Raw genomic sequence first — 26,347 nt, forward strand, 5'->3', positions numbered from 1 at the left:
AGAGATTTTTAAAAATTGACTTTTATTAGTACAAAGAGAGCTGAAAGCAGCAAAGAAGCGGAAGATGATCCAGAAAAACCACCTACAGAAGAAAGTAGAGCTCCTGGGATTTCTTCATGCTTTTGTAATGTAAAAGGATTCATATAATAGTAAGACCACACATGACATAATAGTGGATTTCACTTAGAGCTTCAGAAAGTATTAATCTGGAAGAGAAAAGTGCTTTTTTTTTTTTTTTCAAAACGTAACTGAAAATAGGGGGACTCAGATAAAACATGAATATAGACAAAGGAAAGAATAATTGAGGGAACTTCGTTCTAATGTTGAAACTTGTTTTCTTTGACAGCATTGTTTCTCTTTAGTTTTAGATGTTCACTTTAAGAAAAATCTGATTATTGAACAGAATATAAAAATAATCATCTCTTATTGCTTAAAATTTTTTCGTTTCACATTTGAAATGTAAATAACGAAAATATCTAATAAAAATTTTCAAAAAAAATTTTTTTGTTGTTTCTGTTTTGAGACAGGATCTAATGTCTCCCAGGCTGGCCTCACATTCCCTGAATAAGTGAGGATGGCGCTGCAGTGCTGATCCTCGTGCCCCTTTCCCAGGGTTAGGATAAAAGCAAACCCCACTGTGCCCTGCTGTGTAGTAGTGAGGCTGTGTGAGTACTCAGAAAGACATCTGTACCAACTTAGCTGGGATGTAACTCTCTCAGTAGAGTTCTAGCCTTGCTGGGATGCACAAAGCCCTAGGCTAGATCCCCAGAACCATACTAAACTGGACATGTTAAAGGGACACATCTATAATCCCAACACTTGATAAGTGCAAGCAGGAAATTCAACATAATCCATAGTACATAACAAGTTCTAGGCCATCCTAGGCTTCATGAGTCCTTCCTTGTTTCAAAACAAACAGCAAACAAACAAACCAAAAAAACTTAAATGTAATTTTAAAGATAAATAAAATTTATATTTAAACTTATTTTCTTTTCTTTTTTTTTTTTTTGGTTTTTTGAGACAGGGTTTCTCTGTGTAACCCTGGCTGTCCTGGCACTCACTTTGTAGACCAGGCTGGCCTGGAACTCAGAAATCTGCCTGCCCTCTGCCTCCCAAGTGCTGGGAGTAAAGGTGTGTGCCACCACCGCCCAGCCTTTAGTTTCTTTTTAAAGCTGAAATTTTACTTAAGATAATACTTAATGTAGAATATTTTATAGGATTTTACACTATTATGTATATTATTTTTCTTTATTTTCAGCAGTTCAAGAAAGACATTGTCTATTCTACTCAGAAAGGAAAACATAATTTGATTAATTTTTCTTACAGGAGTAAAACCAAAATTTGGAATTGTGTCCCCTAACTTCAAATCTGATGTTCGTTTTTGTTAACATGCCACATAGTGATATGAGAAACTTCTTTGTCTTATATTTCTTAGATGCTGCCTTAAGTATCAACCAAAATGAATCTAAAGAGACATGACTACTATTCTTTTCAGTCTTCTTTCTTATCCGAGAAGTAAGAAAGATAAATATGAATCTAACAAGTAAATTCAGAATTTTCCTAGTTAAGGGAATTTTGTCATCACTAATCCATCTCATTCATTTTACAATTTAAACTAAATGGAACTGCAGAATTTGCCTCTGAAAAGTTTTCTCTTTGACTTAACAAGTGAATGAACTTTTCTGGTTTTGCTTTTTAGAGTATAGAGAACATAGCTTCGGCGGTGCTGGGAAAGTCAGTCTTTGTTAACTGGCCTCATCTTGAAGAAGCTAGAGTTGTGGCAGTATCAGATGGTGAAACTAAGTAAGATACAATTCATGGTTCCTCTGTTATATATGCTTTGCTCTTTCATAACGCATTTATTTTGAATGATAAAATTGTTATAAGAGCATTTACACTGTGGTCCAGAATGATACTCACACCACTTGGATGTCAACATTGTTGACAGTTTATTTTATGCATTGCTTGGGATGTATTAGATACAGTATATTGTGTTAGTTTCTTTTCTTCTTTTAGTAGGCTGGAGGTTTTATAACCTAGTTCTTTTCCAAGCAATAACTATTGTGTTATTTAGCAAGTATATTTATCTTTCTGATAAGAATTAGTAACCTATATAGCCTTTCATTTTTCATATTCTTCCCAGATTCTATTTCAATAATACACTGATTTGTATAGTATATATGTGTGTATGGATGATGGATGAGTGGCGGGGCAGGGGTTCAGTGGAAGTCAGAGGACAACATTTGGTAGTGTGTTCTCTCCTTCTATAGACTCTGGGTGTTGTCTGGCGTGTGCAATAAGGTGCTTCTACCTGCTAAAATAGGTAGTACATTGATTTTTAAAACAAAGCAATGAGTCAGAGCCTTGCTGTGTTGCCTTGTGGTTTGGTTGGTTGGTTGGTTTGATTGATTGGTTTTGTTTTGTTTTGATTTGATTCATTCATTTTATGTATGTATATGAGTGCTTTGCCTGCAGGTATGTCTTTGTGTCATGTGTATAACTGTTGTCTGAAGACCAAAAGAGGGTATAGGACTAGAGTTTTAAATAGCTATTAGCTGTCATGTGAATGCTCAGAATCAAACCTAGGTCCTCTGGAAGAGCAGCCATCTTATATACTGAACATCTGTCAAGTCCCCCTTGTCTTATTTTTTAAGAATTATCTTAGGCATTTTATTTAATTTCATATTCTCTTAATCAATGAATAGTTAGGCAGGTCTTTCTTACTCATTTTAAACTTATTTCATATAAATCTTGTCATCTTTTTTTACTTGTGTGTAACTAAAATAAGTTTTGATTAGAGAAATTGGATCAAAGTTATATTTTCTAGTTATTACATGCCAAAAAGTACCTTCACACATCGGATTTTGATTTTAGAAGACCAGTCCTTTGTCCACTCTCCTTTCAGGAGACACAGTTTCCTAACGCTGCATATATTCCCTGGTGTGCTCTGTAATGAATTATATTAATAAAAAGCCACTAGCACTCTGAGTCTTTACGCTCGTGCGCTGGGATTAGTTTGTCTCTGAGAAATCTTGAGGATCATTTTTGGGATCAGTAAACTTTACTCTTTTAGATGTAGTTGAGATTGTTAATATTTTCTTTAAAATATTTTATCATTTTTATCATCTTTTACATTGTCAGTGATTTCTTTTAAATGAATTTTTGCATAATTTTACAGACTTAGGTTGTATAATATACTTGTCCATAAACATCATTTGTTAAAGATTATCTTTGCTTTGTTGGATTGCTTTTATCAAAAATTGGTTATATCAGCTGGAGAGAGTCCTCAGCGGTGAAGAGCCCGTACACTCTTGCAGAGGACCTAAGTTTAGTTCCCTCTCTCACACAGCAGCTCACAGCCATCCCTAATTCCAGTTGCAGGGATCCAAAGCCTCTTCAGGCCTTCAGGGCACATGCATGCATGCAGACTTTCACACTTTACACATAAAAAATGAAATATATGTTTAAAAATAATAGAAAACAAAAGTTACAGCCTGAGACTCTGGATCAATGGGAGAGCATTTATCTACTCTGCACAGAGCCCCGGCATGACAGCAGCCAACATTTTTTAAAGCTGAATGTATTTGTGTGGATTTTTTTTTTTAGTTCTCTAGTCTACTCATGTTTATGGACTATCTATTGCAGTTTCTTGATTACTATAACTGTATGCCAAGTCTTAGCATCAAAATGATGCATTTGACTTCTTTTTCTTAAACCATTTTCTTTTTTAAATCATTAAAAATGGTTTTAGCTCTTCATATTTGATTCTTTTTTAATATAGATTGTTCTATATCTGTGAATATTGAGGACATTTTTATAGAAATTTTATTAAATATAAAGGACATGTTAGGTCACACTCATAACCCCAGCACTCTAAGCTAAGGCATGAAGATCTCTACAAATTCAAGACTAGCCCAGGATACGAGGAGGTTCAAGGCTAGCCTGTGCTACATAGCTGTCCCCTGTCTTGAAAGAAAGATGGGGGAAGAGAAGATGAAAGAGATGGGGTGAGGGGAGCTTAAAAATGAGAAAAAGAAAAACTTTTATACCTATGAATGAGTTTGGGGAAGTTTGCTAACCCATGAATGCAATATGCTTTTCCATTATTTACATCATTGATTTTTTTTAAATTAGTGCTTTATCTTTTCATTATGCAGGCAATATTTGCATCTTGTTCTGTTTATTTCTAAATATTTCATGTTATGTTCATTAAATATTTATGTTCTAAATATTTCATCTTTTCTTGGGGTGAGACAGGATCTTGCTGTGTTATGTAGGCTGGTCTCAAATTCATGGAATCAAGATATCTTCTTCCCCTTAATTCCTCAAATTGCTGGGCATCCAGGGACATACCAACATGCAAAACATAGGAAATTCCCACACATCTTTATTCTCTAGTTTTTTGTTTTTTGTCTTGGTTTGGTTTGGTTTTGGTTTTTTGAGACAGGGTTTCTCTGTTATTCTCTTAGGGATTTTTTGTTTGTTTGCTTGTTCTGTTTTGTTTTGTTTTGTTTTTGAGACAGGGTTTCTCTGTATACCTCTGGCTGTCCTGGAACTCACTTTGTAGACCAGGCTAGCCTCGAACTCAGAAATCCGCCTGCCTCTGCCTCCCGAGTGCTGGGATTAAAGGCGTGCGCCACCACACCCAGCGTTATTCTCTTAATTTTTATTATTGTATTTTTTTAAAAAAAAGTTTGCGTTTGCAGATTTGGGTTTTACAATTGTACCATGTAAATTTTTTTTACTCAGAACACTAACTCTGCATAAGCTCTACATTAAAGCACAAATTTAGGCTTATATAATTTTTACATTGTTTTTATTTCTAAGGTTTTACATAGAAGAACCTCCAGGAACACAGAAGGTTTATTTGGGGAAAACTGCCCCACCATCTAAAGTCATCCAACTTACAGATAAAGAACAATCGAACTGGACTAAAGAAATACAAGGAATTTCAGAACAGTGAGTTGACGTCATGAGGACGTGGTTGGTAGCTAGAGAAATGTCTCAAGAGGTTATGAGACTGGCTTCTCTTCACACAGTTGGCCTTGGTTCAGTTATCAGCACCCATGCAGCAGCTCACTCAGTCTTTAACTGTGGTCTCCACAGGCACCAGGCACACACGCAGTGCACAGACATACATGGAGGCAAAACATCCATACACATTAAATAAATACGTTTTTAAAAAGTAATATAGTTGAGCATGATGGCACACAACTTTAGTTACCACACTCCAGAAGCTGAGGCAGGAGGATTGTGAGACTGATTCACTCCTCTTAGCACAGTGTCAAATCTATGCTTCCGAGATACAGATAAAGAGGGCCAGGGCTGGAACTCTGCTCGGTCCGTATGTTCAAGGCCTGCTCAATCCCTCAAGCCATTCAAAAACAGAGAAAGATTGGAGTGTTAAAAAGTATGCAAATTTTAATTGAAAAGAAAAGAATCTGTGAGGAAGAGGTAATTATGTAAAGTTTATATCACATAGAAGTAAAACAAATGAGCCTTTGTTGTGAATTAACATACTTAAATCGTCCTCTGTCTGGTGAGTTTTTTCACTTTTCAATTTAAATTTTTCCTTACGTTTATTTTGTGTGTGTACAGCCTTCCTTGAGTGTGGAGTTCTGTGTTTTCACAGATTAATATCTTATTTAGTCACAAGTACAGTGGAGAAATGATCCATAGACTAAAATCAGTACCATCAAAGGTTCATAGGAGCAGTTCTCAACCTGGGGATCGCAACCCCTTTGCAGGTTAAGTGACCCTTTCTCAGGGGCTACCTAAGACTGTTGGAAACACAGACATATTTACATTATGATTCATAACAGTAAGGAAATTAGAGTTATGAATAGCAACGAAATGATTGTATGGTTGGGGTCAGCACAGCATGCGGAGCTAACTGTATTGAAGGGTCCCAGCATCGGGAAGGATGAGGACCACTGTGTTGAGAACTGCCGCGCATTTGTTTGCAGTGATACAGGTGTTTGGTTGTAATTGCTTTAATTGATGATTATCACCTGGACTGTATGCATACTTCTACATAGAGATCTTTCTTTTTTATTCTTCCTTTAGATACCTAAGAAGAAAGGGAATAATAATAAATGAAACATCTGCTGTTGTGTATGCTCAGTTGCTCACGGGTCGTAAATATCAAATCGGTCAGAATGGTGAAGTCCGTCTAGAAAAACAGTGGTCAAAACAGATTCTTCCTTTCCTTTATCAAACTATTGTTAAGGTAAAGTTGGCCAAGTCTCGCTTCGCTCTTAATGCATACTGTAACACCTTGTATCAAAAGTCCTGCCAGAAAGGCCTGTGTTCACACCTGTAATCCATCTGCTTGGGAGGCTGAAGTAGAAAGATTACAGGTTCAAGGGCTATCTAAGCCAGATAGTGAGTTCAAGGCCAGCCTAGGCAACTTGGCCATTTAGCACAAACATGTCTCAAAAGTTTCTTAAAGTACTACAGATACAGCTTAGAAACAGACTACTTGCCTAGCATTCATAAAGTCCTAGATGTTTGAAGACTCAGCAACAAAAGAAAAAAGACAGTTACAATAATTAATATTTATGAATATAATAATGATTTAGCAATATATAATAAAGCTTTCTTAACATAATTTATAAAATATATTATTTGGGGGCTGCCCAGATGACTCTGCAGGTCAGAATGCTTGCAGCCAAGCCAACAACCTAAATCCTTTCTCTCCAGAACAGGCCTTTAGCCCCTGGAACCCTGTGATAGAAGCTGAGAACCAGGTCCTACAAACTACCATCTGACACAAACACACTAAATGTTTCTGTTCTGGTTTGGGGTTTTTTACATTTTTTAATATTATTCTTTTTAAGGACTATTTCATGTTCCTTAAGTATGTACATGGTTTTGATTTTGTTGGATATTTTGTTGTTGTTGTTCATTTGGTTGGTTGGTTGGTTGGTTAATTTGGGATTTTGTTTCTTTTGTTTTCTGTTTTTTGAGAGAAAGTCTCTCAATTACATAGCACTGACTGTCCTGGAACTCACTATATAAAACAAGTGGTTGTGAACTCACATTGTTCCACCTGTCTCTACTTCCTCTGAGTACTGGAATTATTGCTGTGCGCCACCATGCTTGGACAATGTTGTGGTAGTTTTTAAGAACATATTTTCTAGAATAAATTTTCTAGCACATACACCCTTCATTCCTAACATGTCAACATTTTTCTTAATCCTTCAAAAATATTAGCTTAGACAGAGATGTAGTGATGAATATCTGCCGTCCTAGCACTTGGGAAATTGAAGCAAGAAGATTGTGTATTAGAGACCATTATGGGCAACATATCAAGATCCTTTCTTTAAAACAATTATCTTTTTTGCCAGAATTAAACTAATGAATATTAAAGGCTTGAGCTCTGCATAATCTCCAATATTATAAAGTGTCAGTGGAAAGTCAATGTTTGCTCTTTCATAGCTTCAGTTACCTGCATTCAACCAATGTCAAACTATTACCTGGAAAATGCCGGAGTTAAGCAATTCATACGTTTTTTGTTTTTTGTTTTCTGGTTTTTTTTTTTTTTTTTTTTTTTTTTTTTGGTTTTTCAAGACAGGGTTTCTCTGTGTAGCCCTGACTGTCCTGGAACTCACTCTGTAAGACCAGGCTGGCCTCATACGCCCCGCATACATTTTTAAATGGTCACCATTCTGAATATTGGAAGGAATCTTTCATTCTCCCTCAGCTGGAACTCCTCTTACTCCAGTGCATCCTTGCTGTATGGGCTGCCTGCTACTGAGTAGTAGCTCAGCACCAGCTCAGCTGTCATGGTACCATGGTACATGGGAACATTTATTTTAGTAAATGACTCCAAAGTGCAAGGGTAGTGGTACTGGCAATTAAATATGCTTCCTTCAAATGAAAAGATGAAACTTTTCCCCGTATGCTGAGGGTGGTCTGATTACAGGTTATAAGAATGATTCTCCCAGCCGGGCGTGGTGGCCCACGCCTTTGATCCCAGCACTTGGGAGGCAGAGGCAGGCTGATTTCTGAGTTCAAGGACAGCCAGGGCTACACAGATAGACCCTGTCTTGTAAAAAAAAAAAAAAAAAAAAAAGAAGAATGATTCTCCCATACATGAAGTTGTGAAGGGAAGTTGTAATTTCACTGTTACTGCTGCACTTCAAGCTTGGAGCATACGCCCATATCTCATAACTTAGTTATTCAGCACATTTCATCATGGAGGCCTCACATAAAGGGAAGAAGTGACTACAGTGCAAACCCTGAAAAGAAGAGGCCACATTCAGAGTCTCTTATTGCTGTTATCTCTCACTGTTATCCAGTATATAGAGGAAAGTGTCATAGACGGATATGTATAAAAAAGGAATTTGTAGGCTTTGGTACTGACAGTGGTTTCAGACATACACTGTGGAAGGGACTTGAAATCTAACCCTATCCCTTGGATAAATACTGCTGTATTTCTAACCCTGTAATTTTTGTTTCTCTCTTAATAAGCTATAGTGTAGTAGTTAAGAGCACAGGTTGTCTGAGATAGCTTCTTTGCTATGTGACCTTGGACAAGGTTCATCCCTTTTTTGACAGTTTTGGCAAATGAAGTTAATGATGAGTGTCTGCTCCCTTGGTTAGGGAAGAAGTAAATGAGCGAGATAAATGTATGAAGTGTCTAGAAGAGAGCACACTGTAACCAGTCACTGTGTCTTCATCCTTGGTATTATTCTATAGAAAATCTTTATATTTGACATTTGCTGACATTTCAGATTTAATTCCAAAAGAAAAAAAAAAGATGATATGCACGTTTTATAAATACTAGCTGTGATGATTGACTCTTATATTTCATTTTATATAGGACATCCGAGCTTTTGACTCTCGTTTCTCCAATATCAAAACATTGGATGACTTGTTTCCACCGAGAAGTATGGTCTTTATGCTTGGAACTCCTTATTATGGCTGCACTGGAGAAGTTAGTTTCAATTTTTTATTAACTTTTTTCTTCTTTCAAGTTAATACAGTTCTTGCATCGAAAGTGCAAAATAAAATGTAATGCTAAGCGGGAAACATAAATAATTCACTCTAGTAACTTAAAAACACAGCATTTAGCTGTAGTGACGAGCTAGTGATCAGGAGGTGAGATAAAGAATTCAAAGTCTGGTATTTTTTAATACACTTGTTTATTAGGTTATATCTGAAGCAATTATAAAGTTATTGTTAGGAAGCTTTAGATACAGGGTAATGAATTTTTAATAACCCCACTCTTCCCACTGAAAAAAATAAGAGTCTGTTGGGGGCATAATGGAGGTAGTTAGGAATTCTGAAGCATACGAGCTTATGCACACATGTTTGTGTGTGCCATACACATATTTTTCAAAAGCATAAGCAGACGCTCTGGTATTAGTGAACACACGAGATACCCAGATCTTGACCTCTAAGACCATAACATTCTCTAAAAACTGCACTTCTTCTCAATAAAGTACCTACCTGATGGTAAGTCTCAGACCAGGATGGCACAAAATGAGCTTGCTACATCTGATGCCAGGAAGTAAAAAGTGCAAAAAGAATGAAAGGGCCGAGTCAGTGAGCATGGGAGGGAGGCAAAGGGGCTCCTGTGGCCACATCCTAATAGCTCAAGTAGCAGAATAACTAAGTGCACTAACAAATTAGAAGTTAGTGAAGCAAATCAAGAATTCACCATTGCATAGTAATAATAAAAGGATAAAACAAGAAAGCTTCTATTGTGGATATTGATCAGTGGTGAAGCACCTACCTAGCATGGACAAGTCCCTGGGTTTGATCTCCAGACCACAAACATAACATATAGAAAGGGGCCGAAAAGATGGCTCACCGGTTAAGAGCACTGACTGCTCTTCCAGAGTTCCTGAATTCAATTCTCATCAACCACTTGGTGGCTCACAACCATCTCTAATGAGATCTGATGCCTTCTGCTGTGTCTGAAGACAGCTACAATGTACTCATATAAATAAAATAAATCTTTAAAAAAATATACATATATATATATGCTAAAATACAGATAAAGGAAATGATGTCTTTAAGGTGTCCTCAGAGCATGATTGGTCCTGGGGATTGTAGTATATGTTTATAACCCCAGCACTCAGGAGGCTGAAGCAGTGGGTTACCAAGTTTGAGACCAACCTAAATGAGTTCGATGCTAAGCGAAACTAATAGTAATAGTTGTTATTGTTTTTCCATGCATGTAAATATGCACGTGGTATAAAAATATTAAAGACACATCCTTTATGGTATTAAAGATGGTGAATCAAGGTAAATGTTTTCAAATATTATTTGCAGCATTTTGTTAATTTGATGTTATCTACAGGGAAGTGAATTTTTAGATGTGATTAATATCTATTAAAGCAAATATAAAATGACTGACTCAATCAATCTTAATTCTTGTTATAAATTTCAAGAAAATTTCCATGTCTAATTTTATTGTTGTGTTCTATTTTAGAAGAGTAAAATTCAGATAAGGAGAAACATAAATGAATGTAATAACAGAGATTAAAACAGTGTGGTTTCCTCCACCCCCAGGTTCAGGAGTCAGGAGATGTGATTACAGAAGGGAGAATCCGTGTGGTTTTCAGCATTCCTTGTGAACCAAATCTTGATGCTTTAATACAGAATCAGCATGTAAGTACAATAGCTGCTGTGGTTGAAAATACACTTCTTTAATACTAGGATATTTTTCTCCTTCCTTAAAATGAATTTCCGTACTTTAAGAATAAGTGTAATGGGCTAAGGAGATAGTTGAGTTAGTAAAATATTTTTAATGAAGCATGTCCCTAGTTCATGCCCCCAGTATCCCCAGTTCATGTCCCCTTGGATGAGAGCTGAGCTTAACGTCAGTAATAGAAGACGAGTCCCTGGAGCTAACTTTGCCAGCCAGCTGAACCTAATTGATGAGTGCCAGGCCTAGTGAGAGATCCTGCCTCACAAGAGAAAAAACTCAAGTAGATGGCTTCTGAAGAATGATACCAAGTTTATTCTCCACACATGCATTGTGATATGCATGCCCACTGATAAACGTACACATACTGAAAGTGTAAGGGAAAAGTATAAATTCATATAGATCTATTCATAACAACCTAGCATAGCATGTGTAAGTACCCCAGTTTAATCCCTAGCATTGAAACTAGGAACTGAACCTATAAGCCAGACTCAATTAAATGTCCTTTATAAGAGTTACCTTGGTCTTGGAGTCTGTTCACAGCAGTAAGACAGAAGTTGGTACCAGGGCTAGGGTACTGCTATGATAGGCCTGACCATACCTTTGTTTGGAGGAATATTGATTTTGTGAATTTGTATTTGCAGAACAGTGGAATGCTTTAACTGGGGCTGGCTTATAGATTCAGAGTTTCAGTCTGTATCATCAAGGTTAGATAGAGCATGGCAATGTCCAGGCAGATGGGGCTGAGGAGCTGAGAGTTCCACCTCTTCCTCCAAAGGCAGCTAAGACTGGCTTCCAGGCAGCTAGGAGGAGGGTTTCAAAGCCCATGCCCACAGTGACACACCTACTCCAACAGGGCCACACCTTGTAATAGTGCCACTCCTTGGGCCAAGCATATACAAACCAACACATTCATCCAGATCAGTATCTTTACTAAATCTGATGATACTCTTGTTGAACAGCCATGTTCTTTGTGTCTCTCTAACCATTGAGACAGTATTTTAAGTAATCAAGGCTGGCTTACATCGCTGAGTAGCCAAGGATAATTTTGAACTCCTGATCCTCCTTCCCTTATCTTGATCCAAGTATTAGGGTTATAAACATGTACCACTGCATTTGGCTACTGCCATTTATATATTTTTAATAGTAATTTAATATTCTAGCCTACCAAAAATGATTACCCATTAAGCATCACTATAGATACATATAATCAGTAAAATAATGGTAGCTGGTTTAATCACTTACCAGTCCCAAGACATTGATGTTATGTGGCAAAAATATTTCTCCATTCAGCTATGATCATAAAGTAAGAATATAAACTGTTGGGGCTGGGAGTGTAGCTCATTTGGTAGAGTTCTTGCTTAGCATACATGAGGCTCCTTGGGTTCAGCCTTCAGCACTGTATGAACAGGTTTAGTGGCCTAAGCCTACAATCCTAGAATTTAAGAGGTGGAGGATCAGAGGTTCAAGATTATCCTCAAGCACAAAGCAAGTTCAAGGCCAATCTGAGCTACATGAAACAGTTTCATTCATATATATACATTTTATAAGCTATCCGTATAACTTACAAAGTATTAGAATATAAATAAAAATTAGTGTCTTGCCAGGCATGATGGCGCATGCCTTTGATCCCAGCACTTGGGAGGCAGAGGCGGGCAGATTTCTGAGTTCGAGGCCAACCTGGTCTACAGAATGAGTTCCCAGGACAGCCAGGGCTACACAGAGAAGAGAAGCCCTGTCTCGAAAAACCAAAAAAAAAAAAAAATAGCATTAGTGGAAACGATTATTTACATTCACACTTTTTAATTTTCCTCACAACTGTTTTTTGATGATGCACTTGTGTTTGACTTCAGTATGTATAGTAATTTTTGAAGCCTTGTTTTTCTTCAAGGTACTTGCTACCCCTGTTTAGAATATGAAAATTAGTTTTAAAAAGGTTATGTGAAGAATTCTGTGTTTGGTACTTACAGAATTTATTAATTGAGACAGATTTATAGATTGCTTTCTTGTCCTTCGTTTGTAATAGAAGGAGGAGGGCTTTCAGATCCTGGGGTGGGGGGCAGTGGTGTCTTAACTAGCTGCAGATCTCAAAGGTAACCAAGCAGTACTTAATGTAAACATGTATTTCTATAATTGACCTCTTTATTTTTATATTTAAAGAAATACTCTATAAAGTACAACCCAGGATATGTGTTGGCCGGTCGCCTTGGAGTGAGTGGATACCTTGTTTCAAGGTTTACAGGAAGTATTTTTATTGGAAGAGGATCTAGGAGAAAGTAAGTTTGTGTTAGGGATATTTGCTTAAAGTGGCAGAAAAATTAAATGATAGAGATTAAATGCTTACTATCTCGGTATTGATTTTTTTCCAATTAATGACTGTGGACTAAGTTGCCCATGAATTCCTCCAGCTGTGTGCTTTACATGAACAGCTTACTTTTTAGATGTTTTCAAAGACAGTTTGTATTTTTAGCAGCTAACCTTGAAAAAAGGTATCAGAGGGTGTGTGTGAGCCTCAGTAATATATTTCTGTGAGTTTTGTTAATTTTCTTTTTTCTAATAACATAATTTATTTATATGCTTTCTTAACTTGGATTTTAAAACCTGCCCTATAATTTTTAATTACTGCTAATTAGAAGTAACCATGTAGACTAAAATGTAGAACAATCAGAACTGAGCTTTTCTAAGACTTGGAAGCAAATGTTGGGTTTGGTGGTAGCTAAGTGGTGTAGTGCTTGTCTGGCATGTGTGGGGCTTTGGACTCGTCCCTAGCACTGTACCAAAAAAAAAAAAAAAAAAGCATACTTTTTCATTTTTTGAACAAATTTTAAAACACTTATGTGTATATGTGATTTAAACTTAGCCCTCATGGAGACCATAAAGCAAATGTGGGTTTAAATCTCAAATTCAACAAGAAAAATGAGGAAGTCCCTGGCTATACCAAGAAAGTGGGGAACGAGTGGATGTACTCATCGGCAGCAGAGCAGCTCCTCGCAGAGTACATCGAGAGGTGAGTGCCAGCGAGCGGCTCCCAGCCTGCGTGTGAGAGAGATTGTGTCCTTCATAAAATGGATAGCATCAACTAGGCATGGCGGCATACACCTCTAACCCCAGCACAGGAGCCAAAGGCAGAAGGATTGGGAATTGGAGGCCATTCTTACATAGTTAGTGAGTTTAAGGCCAGCCTGGGCTATGTCGACCCTGTCTCAAGAAGAAAAATTGTATTAATAATAATTCAGAAGTGTAGTGCCATTTTTATTAGTAAATGTTAAGTGAGTCTATACCTAGATATATAGTTAATACACCTTCTTCTGATTTACAACTTGACGTTCTCTCTACCATACGTTTCTATCCTCCTTGTCACTGAGGATCCCTGGATTGGTGTCACAGGGCCCCCATAATGAAGCACCTCCAGCGAGCTGCTCTCACCACGGCGACTTAACTGTCTCGCCATTCTAGTAAGCAGAACCAAGGTGTCAACAAGACTATAGTCCCCAGCTCTCTCTTATGCTCCTAGAACTTTGTGTATTACTTGGCTTGTAGATTGATCATTCCAGCCCTCTTATCCTCAGGTGACAATCTCTTTCCCCACCTGTCTTCATATAAGCTTTCACCTGGGTCAGCCTGTCTACATTGCTCCTTTACAGTGGTACCTGCCAGTCATACTGGATTAGAGCCTTCTAATAATTGGCTGTATTAGAACCCCATTTCCAAATAAAGTCATACTCTATATCTTTTTTAATATCATTTAAATTTGCATTAGTATATTGTGTGCGTGCACAGAGACTGCACACATACATACTGAGGGAGAGGTGTGTCCCACCATGTGGGTGTGAAAGTCAGAAGACAGCCTTGTCAAGGGAGTTCTTGCAGACCATTACATGGGTTCCGAGAATTTAACTCAGGTCTTGAGGCTTACTTACAAGAGGCAAGTGCTTTTATGCACTAAGCCATCCCCCTGCCTCAACATTCTGTATTTTTTAAAGGGTGGCGGGAAGATTCAGTTACATATTGCCATATGAAAATTTAGCTTCTCTCCTCATTTTCTTACTTCCTAAAAAGGTCACATTCAGACTCCTTTCTCACTTTTCTTGGTCTTGAGCTTGAAGAACAGCTGCTTAATTAATGCTGGAGGCTTCGGGTTTGCTCTACGGCACTGCAGATAGAGTGTTTGCTTTTTCAGTTGCCACATAGCCATTGGTTTCTGACTGTGACAGCTTCTCTCTGAGTGTCCAGCTCTTCTTCTATCTCTCAGTCCCCTGTAGGGATGAACATATTTCTTCCCACTAGGTTTTTATTACAAGTTTTTGTTAAATCTATTAGGTTTGCATGCTTATGATAAATATTTGCAGCTAGAATGTCATGATTATTGTCTCTTTCTACTCTTCATCCTTCATATGGCCATATCCTAAGAGACATATTCAGTTATCTTTGTTTTTGATGGTTGGTTGGCTGGCTGGTTTTGGTGGTGGTGGTGGTGGTGGTGGTTGTTGCTGCTGCTGCTGCTGCTGTTGTTGCTGTTGTTGTTGTTGAGGACAAGGTCTCCAGGTATAGTACCCCTCCCCTGAGACTGGCCTCGAAATCAAAAAAAGTACAGACTGGTCTGAAACTTGTAATCTTCCTGCTTTGGCCTCCTGGGTACTGGTATTATTTTCATGTATCAAAATCAATACACACACACACACACACCCCACATGTTTGTGGGTGCCTGCAGAGGCCAGAAGAAGACATCAGATCTCCTAGAGCTGGAATTACAGGTAGTTGTGAGCAAACTAAATGTCTTTTTTTTAATTATATTTTCTTCTCTATTTGGTTTATTACACCTTGTATGTTAAAGAATTTTTATTTTATGTTTGTTTGGTTTTTCTCCACTTCTAGTGCTTATTGATGTCTGTTTAACAAGGATGTGCCAAGAAGCCTATTGGGAATTTAGTGCACTTGGGTGGGGTTTATCACATGGGACATTATTTTTTTTTAAGATTTATTTATTTATTTTGTATATATGAATACACCATTGCTCTCTTCAGACACAGCAGAAGAGGGCATCAGATCCCATTACAGATTGCTGTGAGCCACCATGTAGTTGCTAGGAATAGAGCTGAGGACCTCTGGGAGAGCAGCCAGTGCTCTTAACCGCTGAGCCATCTATCCAGCCCAACATGGGCCATTATTATTTCTAAAAACGTATCTTATTCTAATGTCATTAGGCTGTGTTTGTGTATCTTCTCTCTAACTGGCTAACTTTTCCTAGAGAGTTATCTTCTAGCCTTTTCCTTGCATGATGGATGCAAGGAACAACACTGACTGCTAGTGTTCTGGAAACCAATCCGGTAAAATGGGTTTGGTTGCCCTGTGCCCCGCTACTCCCCACCCACCACAGACCTTTCTTAGACTGAAGGATCTTTTCCACTGGGAGTGGTACTGCTGCTAGCAGCCCTCCACTTGCAAGCTCTCTTCTGGAATTGTATGGATGAAGAACACTGCCTACCTAGGGTCGTGTTCCGTTTTCACAACACGGTGCCTTCTGGTGTAGGAGATAACGACAGCGAAAGCAACCTGCCTGCCCCATTCCTGGACAGATCTGAAGGGCTCCCCCAGTTTAAGACCTTTGTGGGATTGGCCATGAAATTCAGTGAAAGCAAGTCACAGCTTCACAGCTTCCTGTTTCCATTGCCCAGTTCTGCTTGTTTTCTTTTCCCTACCCACCAGTGTTGATTTTACAAGTCTCCCCACTAAGCTTCTCAAGCGTCTGCTTCCTCCAGTCATGATGCCCCAGAGGCTGTATAGTCCCTCCCTGTGCATGAGCTCCACACATGCTCAGCTCCTAGCCTGTCCTCGGTACCATCCGTACCCCTCAGCTCTCTGTCTCTGGAATAACCGCAGCTAACCTGTCAAAAATATATCTGCAGCTAAATTCAGGGGTGTTAGGCAAGTAAACACCTATCCTAACTGCATATACATTTTCAGTGTAAATGCTATTAAATACGTCTGAAGTCCATAATTAGTTAGGCTCTGCAGATTCAAGAACAGACTTTGAAAAAAAAAATGTAACTTTTTTTTAAGGATTTATTTGTTTGTTTGTTTGTTTGTTTGTTTTATGTATGTGAGTACACTGTAGCTGTACAGATAGATGGCTGTACGCCTTCATGTGGTTGTTGGGAATTGAATTTTAGGACCTCTGCTTACTTCAGCTGGCCCTGCTCACTCCAGCCCAAAGATTTATTTACTATTATATACAAGTACATTGTAGCTGTCTTCAGACACTCCAGAAGAGGGCATCAGATCTCATTACAGGTGGGAATTGAACTCAGGACCTTTGGGAGAGCAGTCAGTGCTCTTACCCGCTGAGCCATCTCACCAGCCCAACAGACTTTTTTGATTACCTGTTTTTTTCCGTTGTGTAAGTTTATGCCGCATAACAAAAATGCAGGTCACAAGTTGAGATCCTGAACTGGGAGTAAGAAACTTGCTTTTAATGCAGCTCATGAAACACTGGGCAGAGGTGTTGGGACCTTTTTGTGACTGGTGGCTGCTCTCGCAACCAGTGACTGGCCCTGATGCTTAGTCTGCTTTTTCCCGTCTATCAGATCAGCTGATTCTCAATTCTCCAATATCTAATGTCAAAACACTTATTCCCAGACCATGTGACATTACATACCCCATTTTTCTCCATTTCTCTTTTTTGGTTTATGACCAGTGTTCTACTTTATTGTCATTTTAGTGGATTGGGGAATTACAGCGATGTGTTTAATCTGCTTGGATATGCTGTAGAGTCTTAAATTTCCAAAAGAAATGTATTTTGAAAAATATCGGAAGAAATTTATAAACCTTTAATTTACATATGAAGTGTTCCAGCTTTATTACAAAAATTAGAAAGTTAACTTTGAAAGCCTAAATATTGTTGTTGTGTGGTTGATATCCCAGTACTGAGGAAGCTGGAACAGGAGGATTATAAATTTGAGATTAGCCTGGGTTCTCAAAAACCGGGTGGGGTGGGGTAGGGTGGGGAAAGAACCTACAAATACTATTTCCATGTGTCTAATTCCTCCCTTATTTTTTTGTTTTTGTTTTTGTTTTTGTTTTTGTTTTTTTTTTTTTTTTTTTTCGAGACAGGGTTTCTCTATATGGCTGTCCTGGAACTCACTTTGTAGACCAGGCTGGCCTCGAACTCAGAAATCCGCCTGCCTCTGCCTCCCGAGTGCTGGGATTAAAGGCGTACGCCACCACGCCCGGCTTATTCCTCCCATTTTTATCAAAGTAACTGAGTCATAGTGCAATTTGTTTAAAATAATTGTACTGTTTCTTTCTCAGCCAATGAGAATTTTCTTAGAGTTATAGGAATATTATGGCTTTCCAACCGTTCAGTCTCTTTCCTTATTAATACTGTCCCTTAATATTACTGTAAAATCCTCAGTATATTGTACATGTTTCCAGTAGAATACAAAATCACTTAATAGGAAGTTTATGTGAGGTTAATTGCATATTTTAAAGCAGTAATTTATTTCTTTGTTGACTAGAGCACCAGAACTGTTTAGTTACATAGCAAAAAACAGCCAAGAGGATGTATTCTATGAAGATGACATCTGGCCTGGAGAAAATGAGAACGGGTGAGCAAGATCTGTGGTCGTTCTTGTCCTGTAGTTGACCTTTAGGCTTTCCGTTTGAACAGTCAGCTAATGTTACCTTTTATCTTGTGCTATTTCATTTTTGGTTTAGTTACTTAAATCTGATAATTCACAGTTCCCAGAAATTTTTTATTAGCGCCTTAATATAACCTTCAGAAAATTTTAATCAATGTGAAAAAAGTTACTACTGTTTTTATTGTAGGGCTGAGAAAGTTCAAGAAATTATTACTTGGCTAAAAGGGCATCCTGTCAGTACTCTGTCTCGGTCTTCTTGTGACTTACACATTCTGGATGCAGCCATTGTTGAAAAAATCGAGGAAGAAGTTGAGAAGTGCAAGGTACTAACTTTGAGGAACCGTGATTCCTGATGCAACCTGAAGTTAAAGTGAACAACATGTTCTCAGTTTTTATGTCTCAGCCAACTAATGTATGTACTTAATGATTCTGATTAATAGCCCTGTTGCATTTCCAGCAACTGTTAGGAAATTTAAATTCATGTAAATATACTTCAGTGTACAAATATAAAATTTATAATTCAGTATAAAATTTAAAATTTCTTTCTTTGTAATAGTTGTAAGCTTATAACTCTAGTCACACTAGAAAGCTTGTGCATGGAGCATCATGATGGTCTGCTCTTCCTTGCTGTTGTAATTACAGCCTTTAAAGACAGAGTTCAGAGCTGGGGAGGGAGGGTTTCCATGCTCGAGTACTGATGACCTGAGTTCAACCCTGAATCCACATGGTGGGGGGAGAGAACCAACTTCCCACGTTTATTCCATGGTACACAGGCAACACCTACACACATTCAAGTGCAGTCACAGACAGGCATGCACAGGCTAATCTCTTATCTCTCTATTCTGCTATTGCAAAGCAACAGACTTCTGTAATTAACTTAACCTAATTTATCCATTTTAAGTAAGTGGTATAATAGAAGTGGGTTGGTTATATTGGTATTTTTAAAAAAACTTTAATATCTCTTAATTTGCATTTTATTAATGATTCCAGGATAACACACTTTCTTTTTTGAATTAATAGAAAATCAGTTAAGACTTGTGCTCAAGAGCCATTCCTACCACATTGAACTACATTAAGACTCTTTTTCAGTATTTTAAGTTTTTTATGTGTCATTTCATCATTGGTGAGCCACTAATAAAATACTGCCTACCTAACAAGTTATGATCATAAGTACGATCACCTGGCCAAAACATGCTCTCTGCAGGCCTGGGAGTGTTTCTCAGTCAATAGAGTATTTTCCTAGGATACACAGAACCCTGATTTTATCCCAGCACCACATAAAAGCCAACTATGGTGATGCACGTCTATAATCCCAGCACTCCAGAAGAAAAGACAGCAGAATTGGATGTTGAAATTATCCTGTATTTGTCAGGCATGATGGGGTGTGCCTTTGGTCCCACCAGAGACAGGTAGACTCTGAGTCCGAGGCCATCCTGGTCTGTCTACAGAGTGAGTTCCAAAAACTAAGGCCTGTAAGGAGAAACCCTGTCTTAAAGAACCAAAAAAAAAAAAAGAAAAAGATTATCCTATATTATATAATGGGTCAGAGGCTAGCCTAGGCTACATAAGACCATGTCTTTCTTTCTTTCTGTCTTTTTTCTTTCTTTCTTCTTTCTTTCTTTCTTTCTTTCGTTCTTTCTTTCGTTCTTTCTTTCTTTCTTTCGTTCAAGCAAGGAGGATAGATAGATCTGTTCACAGTACACAGCTGCTATTAATGGTGGTAGTAGTGTAAGAAAGAAACAAGAAAGATCTGCTTATACTACATAGCTGCTAGAAAGGAAGGAAGGAAAGAAGACAGACAGACAGATGTGCTCATAGTGTGCCGCTGCTATGAATGGGGGTGGTAGTGTTTGGTGCCCATGGCACATACGCAGAAGCTGTGAAGATCACCGTGAACACCAGGGCTACATGATTTTTTTTTCCTTTGGGAGAGAAATTACAGACTCCCAATCAAGAGAATTGTGTGGTGTCAGGCTTTGCTTTGTCTTCAGTACTATGGGGAGGCAAGGCCATTACCACTGAGATGACGCCCTTAGCCCTAAGGGTTTACTTAGTCAGGCCAGGGGGCTAGAGAGATGACTCTGTGGCTAAGAGCTCTTGATGCTTGTAGAGAGGACCTGGGTTCAGTTCTCAGCTCCCACATGGTTGGTGGTTCAAAACCACTTATAATTCCAGTTCCAGGTGACCCAAGGCGCCTCTCTGGCCTCTGCACATATTACATGCATCTGATGTGCTGACATGCTGCAGGCAACATCTATATACACATAAAATAAAAATAAATATTTTTAAAAAAACTTTCTGGCCAATGAGCTCATTTGGACATAAAGGACTCTATGGTGGCTCCCATCTATGACCCCAGAACTTGGAGGCTGTCATAGGAGGATTGCACTAGTCTGAGGCCAGCCTGGTCTGTACGAGTGAGTTCAGGCTAGCAAGGGCAACAGAGTGAGATCCTAGCTCAAAACCACAGGGCTAGGAAGACGGCTCACAGGATAAGAGTGCTTGCTTTGTAAGCTTGAGGACCTGAGTTCAGATTCTGTGTACTCACAGAGGAGGCCAGGCATGGCCTGGAAGGCCTGTGAGCCCAACACTGCAGCACAGGCGGCAGGGGAGGTGGGGGCATTGGAAAGGTAACGGCAAGTGAGGCTCATGGAAGAGCACCTGTCTCAGACTAACACAAAGCATGATGGAGGAGGACTTCTGATACCCTCCTCTGGCCTCCTATGTGTGTGTAGACATCTCATACCCTCCTCTGGCCTCCTATGTGTATGTAGACATCTCATACCCTCCTCTGGCCTCCCCTGTGCGTGTGGGCACATACCCTCATATACACACAGCACAAAATATTTACTCTTTTTTTTCTTTATTTTGCAAACAAAAAATACATATATAAAATTGTAGTTTATTATTTTTATTACAACATATAAATTAGACAAGAATTTAAAGCTTATGTGTGAAAGGAGTATAATTAGAGTTTTAGTGTGTTATTACAGAATAAGGAAAGAAGACAAATATAACATTCTGAAAATGATATAAACATCTTTAAAATGTAGGGCCATCATTAAATGAATACATCAGTAGCTTTTAAACTAGGATGTTCCTCAGTGGTAGAGCACTGGCCTATGTGATTTGGATTGATCCCTCACACCACGAGAGAGAGAGAGAGAGAGAGAGAGAGAGAGAGAGAGAGAGAGGAGAGAGAGGAGAGAAGAGAGAGAGAGAGGAAAAGAAAAGAAAGAAAGGAGGAAGGAAGGGAAAGAAAAGAAAAGAAATCTTATTAGATGGTAGTTCTCATACTGGCAGAACATTTTTAAACATCTACGTTCCACCCAAAAGCAGTGCTTCTTAAACTTAAGGCATAAGTGAATCACCATGGAACCTCGGTAAGTACCGATTCTGAACAGCCAAATACGGTGGCAGTGGTGCGCATGCCTGTAACCCCAGCACTTGGATGTGGCAACGGGAAGACTGCCATAAATGTAAGCCCAGCCCATCCTTAGCAAGTTTCAAGTCAGCTCTGGCTACATAACAGGACCCTGTTGAAAAGAAAAGGAAGAGGCTAGGTCTGTTCAGTTGGCTATGCAGAAGATGGCCTATGCAGAACCTCCAAGCATTTCCTAGTTCCCTGAGCTCTGAGCAAGTAAGAGACCTAAGTTGTACTACATCTGCAGTTCTGGTAAGGCCCTAGAAAATAATGTAAGAAACTACATTCTAAAGTGCAAAGCCAAGCCAATTAACACTAGGTTAGGTGTAACTATTCTTGGTCTGGAACCTTTATTATTTCTTCTTCTCCAATTCTTATAAAAGTTTTTATTAATTTATTTCTAAATTTAAAAATTATTCATTTATTTTTAATTAATTTCAAATTTTAAAGCAAAATTATATATACTTATATACAACATATTGTCATATTTGCTATTTTTTTCTTGCCTATCTGTATAAACTAAGTTTTTTGTTGTTGTTGTTGTGGTTTTTTTTTTTTTTTTTTTGAGGGGGTATTAAGACAGGGTTTCTCTGTAGTCCTAGCTGTCCTGGAACTAACTCTGTAACTCAGACTGGCCTCAAACTCAGAGATCCGCCTGCCTCTGACTCTCAAGTGCTAGGATTAAAGGCATGCAGTAGCACCACCCATTGCAGTGTGTTAGTTTTAACTATAATCTGTCACAATTGTAGGTAACAAGACCTTTAGAAGATCCCTGTGAACTTAACTGCAGGAGCTGTGGATGTCAGATCTAGGTTCAGAGTATGTCGAGGAGACTGCGTGGTTATGAGAACTAAAATGTATTGCACATGAAATGGGAGTGTGTGTGACTGGGAACAGCAAGGCACAGATGGGGACAGGCAGGGTACCTCACAAGTTACATCTCAGATCAACCTATTTTCTAGTTGTTTTGAAACAGAGTCCAGGTTTTCACCTGTGCTCATTTTCCCATTTCCCAGGCTATGCTTCCCAACCTCCTTCATGGTCAGGTGTAACCGCAACCTGACGGTCAGAAGCCTGTGGCTCCCAGGGAGGCTCAGTAGCTACTCCTCCCGCTGTCTAACGACTCTTTTAGCACCAGCTTTCCATCTTTCTCCTCTCTTCTCTCCTGGCTAAAAGACTGAAAAGCGATAGCTTTGTTAGCTAGGTCAGTCTGTCTCATGACCTTGAGCATGGAAATCTATTTTAGCAGAGCTAGAAAGAAAAGACTAACAATCCAGTCCTTCTCTTCCTTCCTTCCTCTTACTTCTTAGTGTATGTATATGAGTGTGCAATAGAGGGTGTGGATTGTTTTGTCTATATTTTCTTTTTAAATGACAGAATAAATTCTAGTCTGTTTCCAAAAAATCAAAAAACAACCACCTGGTTCTGAGTCAGTTGGTCTAAGTACATACACATACGCATCAGATAATGTTTTTATACATAAAAGCATCATCCTTGCCGGGCGTGGTGGCGCACGCCTTTAATCCCAGCACTCGGGAGGCAGAGGCAGGCGGATTTCTGAGTTCTAGGCCAGTCTGGTCTACAAAGTGAGTTCCATTACAGCCAGGGCCACACAGAGAAACCCTGTCTCGAAAAAAAAAAAAGCATCATCCTTTTTTTTTTTTTTTTCATTAATACAAATCTTTGTTAGTATAGCATGGTAACGGTGCCTGTAATCCCAGCACTTATAAGGCCTTGGCAGGAAATCATGAATTTGATGATACCTCCATTACGAATGAAACCTTGTCTTCAAAAAACTTCTTATTTCATTTCTTTATAATTCTTTTTAGAGAAAAAAGTATATAAAGTTCAAAACAAAATATAATCTGTATTAAAAGTAAGTTTCTTACGTTATGCTTAGCATCTCGTTCCTTGGGTTGGGCAGAGATAAACATGAGATGTACTTACAGCAGGGCTAGAGATACAGTACAGCTCAAGTAGGGTCCTTTCCTAGCACCTCAAAGGACCCAAAATTAACCCAGCACTTGCCGAGGGACCTGCCTAGTTCTTCTCACCTACTCCTGCGGGTAAATTAATTTGATTTTCTCCCTTCTCAGTACGACACTTGAGTAGTTTAAATGACTAATCTGCAGCATACTCCTAACTTTGAAATGTTTTGTTTTCAGAACAGTTTACTGGGGCCAGTGAGGTGGCTCAGTGGGTAGCAGTGTTTGCCATCGAGCCCAATGGCCTGAGTTCTATGATGAGAGAAGAGCAGTAACTCCTCGGGCTGTCCTCATAGCTCCATGTCTAGGCCATGACACTCATGCACATTCGTGTGCGCACACACATGGAAATAATAATAAATTAAAAATAAATAAATACATTTTAAGTATTTTACTTTTAAAACTTTTAAATAAGAATTTAGGCCGGGTGGTGGCAGCACACACCTTTAATCCCAGCACTTGTGAGGCAGAGACAGTCAGATTTCTGAGTTCGAGGCCAGCCTGGTCTACAAAGTGAGTTCCAGGACAGCCAGGGCTACACAGAGAAACCCTGTCTGGGGGTTGGGGGTGGAGATTTAGGATCACGGTGTGTACCTTTAATCCCAATATTTGGGAGGCAGAGACAGGTAGATATCTGTGAGTTTAAGGTCAGCCTGGTTTACATGACAAGTTCCAGGACAACCAGATCTACATAGTGAGACCCTGTTTCAGAAAAAAAATTAAGGACAGCAAGATGGCTTAGCAGGTAAAAAGAATTGCCACTCAATGATCTGACTTTGATCTCCATACATAAATGTAAAGGAGAGAGCCAACTCCACATATAATGATGATGATGATGATAATAATACCACCTAAAATAACAAGATTTAAGAAATTAGGCTATATTCAGCTTATCAATATGTATTTCACTCCTGCAGGTGCAAAACTTTAGGTATTCTTAATATTACAATCTTTGTTTGGCTTTATGAAATTCATAGATGTTGGAAGTGGTGATGGCTTTATAATGTTCTGTCTGAATTCTCTCTTCCTCAGCAAAGAAAGAGCAACAAGAAAGTCCGAGTGACAGTGAAGCCCCATTTGCTGTACAGAGTAAGTGTCTATTAAAGAACTCTAAGAACTTAGCCTGGTGGCATGCCTGCCATCCCACCACTCAGGAGACAGAGTCAGAAGACAGTGAGGCGGAGGGAGGGTAACTGAGGCGGTAGAAAACGTTTGCAGTCTCTCAGGGCTACATAGTAAGACCACGCTCTGAAAACAGAGAACTCACAGACAACATGTGAAAGGTGTCAACCGTTCCTTAGAGTCCACGGCTCTCTTCTGTTCAGCCCTTAGAGCAGCAGCATGGAGTCATTCCTGATCGGGATGCCGAGTTCCGGCTCTTTGATCGCGTTGTGAATGTGAGAGAGAGCTTCTCCGTGCCAGTCGGCCTTCGAGGCACCGTCATTGGAATTAAAGGGGGTAAGACTTCAGCACTGGATGTCTTCAGCTGTGTTCCGATTGTGAAAGAGAACATAGATTTGTGTGTTGTGTGCATCTAAGCAGAAAATAAGTCAGAGAAAAGGCTGAGTCCTTTTTTGTTTTCGCTGTTTTTACTCTTTTGATTACTCTACCACCGAGCTAAATCCCTAACCCTTTGGTAGGTCCCTTTAAAAAATTTTTTTTTTTACATAACTTAGGCTAACCTCAGACTTGTGATCTTTCTCCATTTGCAACCGGAGTGTTGATATTAGTGTGTGCACTAACATGTCTGGCTGGCTTTGTTAAGTTTGTTTGTGGCATGCCCTTGCTGTGTAGCCAAGACTTTCCTGGAACTTAATATGTTGCATAGGCTGACCTCAAACTCAAAGTCCTCCTGCCTCAACCTCCCAAGTGCTAGGATCATAGTTTCTCTAGTAGTTTTCTTTATTGTGTGTGTGTCAGGCCATGAGTGTGTACATGGAGTGGGTGTGCATATGCTCACTTGGGTTAGTGTTAGTTTCACAGTGTGCATGTGGAGGCCAGAGGATTACTACAGTCATTCTCTCTGCCAACTGTCCCGAGGACTGTCATCTCACCAGCCCCACACCAGCAAAGCAAAGACATTCCATCCCTAGATGCTGATCCAGAACAAAATAAGATATGAATTTACACCAAGCCTCATGTGATAACAAAAAACTAGAAAATTGCAAATGCTTGCCAGTAAATGAATAAATAAATTGTTGGATAATATGTGATGAAATGCTTCTCAACAATATAAAAAGAGAAGAAAACGATACATTCAAAATGGATGACTCTCAAAATAATTATGCTGATAGAAGCCAGACCAAAAAAGAATAGAGCTGTATAATCTTATTTACTTTAAATTTGATGTGTGCAATAATCTATAATGACAATATTTTAATAGCTTCCTGGTTACTAAGGATATGCATTGCAAAATGACACAGGAGACTTTGGGAATAACTGTCTTATTTATTATGGCTTTTTGACTAATTGCATGTGGTAAAATTTACTAAATTATATACTTTAAATATGTATAACCTATCATATCAGTTTTATATTAAATTTTTTAAATGAGCCTGGGAATTGGTGGCACACACCTTTAATCTTGGCCCTGGCGTTCCCCTGTACTGAGGCATATAAAGTTTGCACGACCAATGGGCCT

General features: G+C 38.8%; 1 protein-coding gene across 4 annotated transcripts in view; it reads left to right on the top strand.

The window, feature by feature from the left end:
• The window catches only part of Xrn1 (5'-3' exoribonuclease 1), a 105,652-nt gene that overhangs the window by 43,084 nt on the left and 36,221 nt on the right, over positions 1–26,347 (top strand). For all 4 annotated transcript variants that reach the window (XM_085827909.1, XM_085827911.1, XM_085827910.1 and 1 more), the window contains exons 19-29: positions 1,700–1,803; positions 4,828–4,959; positions 6,067–6,229; positions 8,828–8,941; positions 10,525–10,623; positions 12,821–12,936; positions 13,521–13,667; positions 18,175–18,264; positions 18,485–18,620; positions 24,739–24,795; positions 25,032–25,164. In XM_085827909.1, coding sequence (XP_085684035.1) covers positions 1,700–1,803; positions 4,828–4,959; positions 6,067–6,229; positions 8,828–8,941; positions 10,525–10,623; positions 12,821–12,936; positions 13,521–13,667; positions 18,175–18,264; positions 18,485–18,620; positions 24,739–24,795; positions 25,032–25,164 — 1,291 coding nt within the window. The remainder of the gene's footprint in view (positions 1–1,699; positions 1,804–4,827; positions 4,960–6,066; positions 6,230–8,827; positions 8,942–10,524; positions 10,624–12,820; positions 12,937–13,520; positions 13,668–18,174; positions 18,265–18,484; positions 18,621–24,738; positions 24,796–25,031; positions 25,165–26,347) is intronic.

This window comes from Mus caroli, unplaced genomic scaffold (genome assembly GCF_978045245.1).
Source record: "Mus caroli unplaced genomic scaffold, Mus_caroli_1 scaffold_11, whole genome shotgun sequence".
NCBI classification, from domain to species: domain Eukaryota; kingdom Metazoa; phylum Chordata; class Mammalia; order Rodentia; family Muridae; genus Mus; species Mus caroli.